Source organism: Tiliqua scincoides, chromosome 5, assembly GCF_035046505.1.
Source record: "Tiliqua scincoides isolate rTilSci1 chromosome 5, rTilSci1.hap2, whole genome shotgun sequence".
Taxonomy (NCBI): Eukaryota; Metazoa; Chordata; class Lepidosauria; order Squamata; family Scincidae; genus Tiliqua; species Tiliqua scincoides.
This window is the reverse complement of record NC_089825.1, coordinates 21,193,891-21,201,407: the sequence shown is the minus strand read 5'-3', so window position 1 is coordinate 21,201,407 and position 7,517 is coordinate 21,193,891. Positions and strand designations below refer to the sequence as shown.

Here is a 7,517-nt window from a genome sequence, read left to right as displayed (position 1 = left end):
GTTTGTACTATAGGTGAAGTACTTGAGAATTTTGACTGGGGATCTGGTATCAAATACAACGTCAGTGAGAAAGAGTCATTCAGGGGTGAGCCAGCACGAACCCCCAAGTGCTGATTCAGCGATTCAATTGTAACTTGCTTCTTCAGGCTTAAACTTTTGGGTGGATCTATTTAATTTTGCTAAGCTTCCTCTCCTGCCCCCCTTCCCCAAAAGAGGACAGTATTGACCTCCATCTCAAGTTTGTTTTTCATAGTTTATAAGGAGCAACAATCAACCTCTGGAAGCGCAATTCCTTCCAGTCAAGCCCTTCCACCTTTTTTTTTTTTAACCCAAAGAGAATAGGAAACAATGGATAACCCTGTAAAAAGTGTATGCAATCATGATTCTTCTTCTTCTTTTTTTTTTTTAAACAGTGTTTTAATTGAAAATAAAGCTAAAGCATGCTTTTTCCAACAGTGCAAATTTCCATCATTTTGATTTACTGCTTCCATCATCACAACATATTACACCAGCATGTCTTACCAAAGGCCCGACTCTAGAAGTCTGCCTGCTTCAGCTATGTCGAGATTAAGTGCAAATATAGACAACTGCCTCTGATTGTCACGTGCAGTAAAAAAACAAAAAACGCTCCTGCTACAAAGATAGGATGCTTGGGAATAAAAAGAGTCAAGTTTCCAGAGATGTAGAGAAACCAGTGATATGTCCTGGGGTTTAAACGCCTGAGTTTTGGTGCCAAGAACAGACACCAATAGTATGGGGTTCTCCTTTGGGAATTTTCCTTCCACTGGGGCCTCTGCTGCATTTATTATGTTGGATTTTACTGCATTTTCTAATTAGTCCTCACGCCGCCGCCCCCCCTCCACGCTGAGGATGTGAGAAGCTCACATTTTCCTGGATTTGCAAATGTGGGAGGACCAGGATTGTGCAGACACTCCCCTTCAACACAAGCATGGCTACAATCTACAATCCACTCCACAGCAATTCTCCTTATTTCAAGGGTGCCATCCTATTCACAGTTACTTGGGATGGAAATTCTAGTGAAGTCAGAGGGACTTCCAAGTAAACTGGCATAGAACTCAGCCTGCAAATCTGACTGGACCCAGTACCATAATCAAGATTTCACATGAGGGGGCAACCTGAAGTATCTAAAATGGAACAAACCAGTTTCCCAGATTGAAAGCCCAATCCTAGGCATGTCTACTCAAAAGAAAGTCCCATTATAATCAGTGGGGCTGACTCCAAAGAAAGTGTGGATAGGATTGCAGCCTGAGTCTTTTAGGCACCTATCTTCTTATCCTCTCCCCCCCCCCCATCGAATTCCATATTTATTGATTAGCTGCAGAGGAAGTCACATTCCCAGTGCTGATCTGAACACACACACACACACACACTCTCTCTCTCTCTCTCTCTCTCTCACACACACACACACACACACACACACGCACCCTCTGCCAAAATGCAGGAGAGCAACAGCTTTCCTGGAAAGAGTTGGTCTGTTTAGAAAAGAATCACCCTGTCCAGCAAAGTCAGCTCCTGCTCTCCACACACCCCCCCCCGCCCCCATGACAATGAATCCTCGCTGTGCAGCCTCCTCATTGAAGGGACTTCAACGGAATGGAGCAGTGAGGCTTCCCAGATTTGATACCTAGTGCATTTCATATTCATTCATGGCTCATTTGCAAATGGTTAGCATTCAACCTTTTGATTTTAACATTTATTTTTGTAGCAGTTGTATTGAGGTACCGGGTGTATTCTTAGCATTTTTGAGACAGTAAAGTGTTTCAGCTTTAGCAGATTTCACTGAGGTGGTTGTCATTTTTTTTTCTTCTTTTCTTCTTCTTTTTTTTTTAAAAACCAAACAAACTTGAGTCTTTCATCTGAAGTAGTCTGTGGAATGTTAGACTTCTCGCCTCCCTCACTCTCTCCCCTCCCCCAATATTTGTTTTCATGGCAAAGAAAATAATAATCCAATTTCTGGTCTTCTCCTCCCCTCCAAAAATAAAAAATAGGATAAACCAGAATTCCAAAATGTAAAAACAAAACAAAAAAAGAGAGAGGGGGGGAGCAAAAAACCAAACACATCAGGTGTGATGGAGAGAAGCCATCCAGCGTAGATCCCCAAAGGTAAGGAAAAGAGGAAGGAGGGTATAACAAACAAACAAAACCACCAGGCCACGTGAAGTAGGTTCCCAATCGATCTTTCTCACGAGTGAAATTTCCTGAATTTGTGGCTGGGTGGAAGAGGTATTGCTGAGCCGCCCAGCTGCCATCTCCAGACGGGGTGGGCCTTGGGAGGTGGCTGGGTATCCTTGGCGGTGTTCAAGGTGTAGGCTGGCAACAGATCCCCGTCCAGGCCCACCACCAAGGAGGGCGGGCAGGGGAAGTTGCCCATGAAGTGGAAAGGCCTCTTGACGGCCGAGGCCACGTTGCTGGCGACCCTCTTGCGCCGGCTGAGAACCGTCAAGTCATCCAGTGTTCCTTCGGGGGCCTCCAGGAGTTTACCCGGAGGAGGTGGCCGGGGGCTCCGGGCAGACTTCAGATTTGGCTTGAGCGGGGCCGGGCTGGGCAGAATGGCTCGCTTGCCCAGCACCAAAGTCCGGTAGTTCTTCCTCACCCGGGCCCCGAATTTGTACTCCCCGTCCTCGGGTTTGGCAGCAGAAGCAGCTCCTAAAGTGCACGCGGTGGCGAGGGCCTGGCTCGGGGGGGCCGCAGGGGGGCTCGGGGAAGGGCTGGGGGGCTCATCGGGGCAGGCGGGGTCTTCCCTGGCTGGCAGCAGGAGGCCCGGAGGGGACTGGACGGGGCTGGCTGGAGACGACTGCCCAGTGTCCTCCAACTTGGGCTCCTCCAGGCTGCCTTCACATTTCAGCGGGGCGGGCTGGGGGAGCGGCGGGAGGGCTCCATACTCGGCGTTGGCACTGCTGTCCTCGACTTTGATCTGGGCAATGGGCAGAAGGGGGGGCGGCGGAGGGGCAGGGCCGGAGGGGGGCTCGGAGAACTCAGTAGCAGCAGCAGCAGCAGCAGCCCCCTCGGGCTGGCTCTCGGAGAAGTCTGGGCAGTCCGGGCAGCGGGGCGAGGGGTGATGGGGCTGGGCAGCTGCTTCTGGGGCCTCCCCAGGCAGCTCCCTGAGAGCCACCGGGGGGCTCTGGGCACCGGCAGATGGAGGGAGAAAAGGAGGAGGAGGGGAGCGGGCGGGTGGGCATTTCTTGATTTCTCGGAGGAACCTCTGCGGGGGCAACAAAGTCTGGTGGGTCTTTGGGCTGGACGAAGGGCCATCCCTGGGCAGGCAAGGGACCGTGGTCAGATACAGGGCCTTCAGCTCGGGCGCGGGGGAGGCACCCTGGCCAGCCCCGAGGGACCCCTTGTGGAAGGCGTCCCCAAAGCCCAGGGCGTTCTGACAGCTCAGGTCGGGCTCCGCCTTGGGGACCCAGCCGGCCGGGCTGCCCCACTCCTCCTCCTCGGGCGCTTCGGATTTGATGACCCGCGCGGGACCGGGGAGCTCCTGGCAGGGCGGACGGGGCGAGAGGCTGGCGGGAGCGAGGCTGAGCGGCTTGCAGAAGCTGGTGCGCCTGAAGCGGATGCTCTGCACCGAGACCTGGCTGGAGACGGAGCTGGAGTCGGAGTCGGAGCTGCTCTCCTCTTCCTCCTCCTCCTCTTCGTCCTCCTCGTCCTCGTCCTCGTCGGAGCTCAGCTCGCTGGAATCCGAGGCGCAGCTGCCTTCCTCCTCCTCCTCCTCCTCCTCCTCCGAAGAGGCGGAATTGCTGGTGCTGGTGAGGCTGGAGCAGAAGTCGGAGTCGTTGGCCGTGGCGTGGTCCGAGTAGGAGCTCGATTCGGAGTCACTGCTGTAGCTCTCCGGGAAGGCCTGGGGGTGCTGCAGCTGCGAGGGCGCCAGGAAGCCGCGCAGGGCGGGCAGGCTCGGGGACTGCGAGGCGGCCGTCTTGGGCTTGCAGGCGCCGGGCACGATCACCAGGTGCCGCCCGCATCCTGGGGCCAGGCGCCCCTCGGCCAACCTCCTGCGCTTCGCCCGGCACCCCAAGCCCAGGGGGCTGCCTCCGGCTGCGGCTGCGGCGGCTGCTGCGGCGGCGGCGGCGGCAGCAGCGAGCTTAGGCGGGCTGGCGATGGCGGAGGAGCGGTAGTAGCAGTGCGGAGGGTGCTTGGAGCAGAGCAGGCTGCGGAGGCAGGCAGGCTGCGCGTCCAAGGAGACGTAGCGCGGCCCCCGCGGGGCGGTTTCATAGTCTGGCGCCCCTTTGCGAGGGGACCGCGGCTGCCCTGGAGGGATGAGCCCCGGAGGTGGGCTCCAAAAGTGAGGTAGATCCGAGGCGGGTAGGAAGGCGCCCGCCTCCGCAGAGCTTCCGCTGCGCCAGCCCTTCCTCCTGCCGTTCAAGCCCAGCCAGAGTTGGCCCCCGCCGCCCTTCCAGAAGGCCGCCGGGTCGGAGGCGACTTGGCCGGGGACGGGAGCCCCCCTGCGCCTGGTGCGGAGTACCCGCTCCGTCTTGCAGGAGGTGTAGAGCGCCTCCACGTCCTCGCGGGAGATGAGGGTGCACTTGGCGGCGTGGAAGGCGATGGAGTTGATGGCCTTCAGCCTGCGCAGCTCCTCCAGGTCGCAGTGGTGCTTCTGCACCTTCAGGTGGTCCATGCGCTTGTGCACCGTCGTGCGCGGGATGTTCTTCAGCAGGTCGGTGAAGACCTGCGACAGGGCGAACATCTGCTTGCCCCGGATCACCAGGTAGCCCAGGCGTACGCCGTCCACCTCCTCGAAGCCCGCCTTTAGGTCTCCCATGGCGCTCCTCAGACCGGTGCCCGCATTGGGGCAGGGGGCGCATAAAAGGGGAGAGCTGTGGCCCCCCACGCCACGCGTCCCGCGGCGGTGCAGAGACCAGCAGCAGCAGGAGAAAAGGTGATGGGAGCGGGAGGGGGGCAGATCCGCCCCCAAAATGCTATACAGATCCTGGCCAGGTGTTGGGCTGGCTCTCAAGGAGGCATCCTGCTGGACGGAAGAGAACAAAGCCGGTTATTCTGATCAAACTTTGCAAGGGGAGAAAAGCAGCACAGAGAGGAGGGAGCAGCGAGAGGGGTGTGTGGAGCGCTGGATGGATGGAGGGGGACAAAACACGCCCTGGATGGAGAGCTGCCTGGAACCACAACACCCCCAATCCGCTTGGTTGCCCCCCAGGGTTTGTCGACGGCACTGATGCTGGCTGGCTGGCTGGCTGGCTACCTGCGCCCTGCGGCTGGCAGCCTCTCCCCCTGCCCAGCCAGGATAAAGGAATGTGGAGAGAACGGCTGCCGGGGAAGAGGAGCAGAGCCACACAGTCGCTCTTCCCGCCGCCGCTGCTTTCGCTCCGAATCCAATGACAGAGTGAAGTGAGCTCGTCCGGAGACACCTTCATCAATTAATTCCCCGAAAGCCGGCGCTGATTGGACACTCCTGACAGGTGATGCAATAAAAATTGATATTCCACCCCCTCTCCACCCAACCCACTCCCCCCCAAAAATCTCCGGCTAATTAGCATACCTTTAGACTGCCACCTCCCCTCCCAAAGTAAATAATACTGTTAGTATATAAATCTTTCTATTAAACAATCCGGAGCTGGGAGCCAACCCGCAGTTCGCTCTGCAGCGCTGGCTACTGAGGGGAGGACCGCGAAGCCCCGCTGAGGCGGATCTCTCGGGCTTGGCTTCGCTTCGCTTCTCTCTCTTTTCAAAGCCCAGAAATAAAACCGAATCCTGCAGCCTTCTGCGGGCCATTGAAGAGAGATGGGCAAGACTATCTGATCTCTCGCGACGGGAATTCCAGGGCTGGGGGAAGATGATGGGGGCGTAGAAGGGGGTAGGAGCCAGTAACCATTTTAAGTAACCATTTTCAAGGGGCGTTGATTCTGCACTATGTGCCAAAAGGGGGCTTCGCATTTCCCTGCCTTCAACTTTAAACTTTGCCGGGCTGGGGACTGCTTGTTTTTTAAGAGGGGTCGTTATTTTTATTTTTCTGTTAATGACTCCGAGAATGAGAGTACTCACGTTCACGAGGTTGGCCTCTTCTTTCCTCTTCCTTCTCGCCTCTCTCTCTCTCTCTCTCTCTCTCTCTCTCTCTCTCTCTCTCTCTCTCTCTCGCCCTCCCCCAGCCACTAGCCAAGTTGATGCTACTAGGGTTTCTTTGGGGCTGTGCGATTCTCCTGAGCTCCAGCCCTGTGATACTGTAACACTTTTCTCTGAAATTCTGCCTGTAATATTGGGGGGAGGGGAAAAGGAGGGGAGGGGAAGGAGGAGGTTGAAAGTGTGTGTGTGGAGGGGGGCGAGAGGGATCGGGAAGTGGGCTCACGTCAGACCCATAACAAAGCAGAGATAAGCCAGAAATGGATCCACTTTTCACAGTTCACCGTGCTGCTGGGGGCTCACAAGGTGGAGGGTCCCCTCCGGCCCCGCGCCCACGCCAGGCTTGTCTGTGCGTTGATTGCTTCCAGCAGGGGGGGAAAGGCGACAGAGCTGAGGAAGGAAAAGGAAGAAGAAAAAGGAGGCCCAAGGATGCTTCGTTCGAGAGCCTGCAGGGTACTTTCCAGTGGCCTCCACAGGTTCTGTTTCTCCTCCAGTCCCCTCCCTCCAGACCACGAGCCTCCAAGCCGCGGTGCAGTGTAGAGGACTGTCATAGCGCTGCCATCCTAAAGATGGCCATTCAGACATACAGCGAGTAGAGCCGCTAGGGGCGGAGACGTAACCCACGGTCTGCTCACACGTGGCTCTTCCCTTCCCCATGCTCCACAGAAACTGCACCCCGATGTGCCCCCAGGGACCTGTAAATAGGACTGGCCTGGTAGGCAACAGAGGCAGGGGAAACCTCTCAACGACCGACCTCAAAAAACTCGCACGTTGCGGGGGAGTTCCCCTCCAACAAGGTAAATTCCGTGCCTCCTGCAAAGTCACAGTGACTCCTTTGGATTCTCTTCTGTCCAAAGTTGCCATCAGATGCACTGACGCCCGAGCAGGAAACGGCTAGCCCCCAGCCGCTTGGCTCCACGAGCCGGCGAAGCTGCAGCACCAGCGGGCAGAAGGCCATCCAGGGCCTGCCTCCTGCACTGGGAGTCCAACTGGCGTCGATCCACATTCTTCTGCTCGGCTGGATGGCGGAGGATCGAGGCGCGAATCGATTTTCAACTCCGAATTGGCCAGAAGCCGAAGCGAGCGCCGGGCTCGGTCCTGCAGTCGCTTCTGGCCAGAGTCGAAATGAAAGACCCCCGTGTGTGCGCTAGAGAAACCACGGGGATTCCTCGGGCTCGGAAAGGCGGGTGGTGTGGGAGGGGGGGGGAGCCGGAGATGTAGCTCCTACTTTTAATAGTTCCAGGACCCTCCTAGACAGACACGCAATTAGGAGAAGGAAGCCCTTGTCGCTGTCACCGTGGAAAAGAACATTGCAGAACATCAGATAAATACACACGTGCCTGCGGATCTCCCACTCCCACCCTGTACGCGCGTGCAAAAAGCAGTCATCTGCATGGCCCATTGGCGTGACTGGGTAAAATGCAGGC

The 7,517-nt window shown here is 56.7% G+C and overlaps 1 protein-coding gene across 1 annotated transcript; it reads right to left on the bottom strand.

The window, feature by feature from the left end:
* Window positions 1–1,425: 1,425 nt before the first annotated feature.
* Window positions 1,426–6,027, bottom strand: SKIDA1 (SKI/DACH domain containing 1). Its single transcript, XM_066628428.1, has 2 exons — window positions 6,016–6,027; window positions 1,426–4,981 (listed from the first exon to the last, which is right to left on the bottom strand). Exon 2 carries the CDS (start codon window positions 4,775–4,777, stop codon window positions 2,204–2,206), a length of 2,574 nt encoding a protein of 857 aa, XP_066484525.1. The 5' UTR covers window positions 4,778–4,981; window positions 6,016–6,027; the 3' UTR covers window positions 1,426–2,203.
* Window positions 6,028–7,517: the final 1,490 nt, after the last annotated feature.

Coding starts and splice junctions, on each gene's coding strand:
- SKIDA1 (XM_066628428.1), bottom strand. CDS start 4,777: ATGGGAGACCTAAAGGCGGGCTTCGAGGAGGTGGACGGCGTACGCCTG.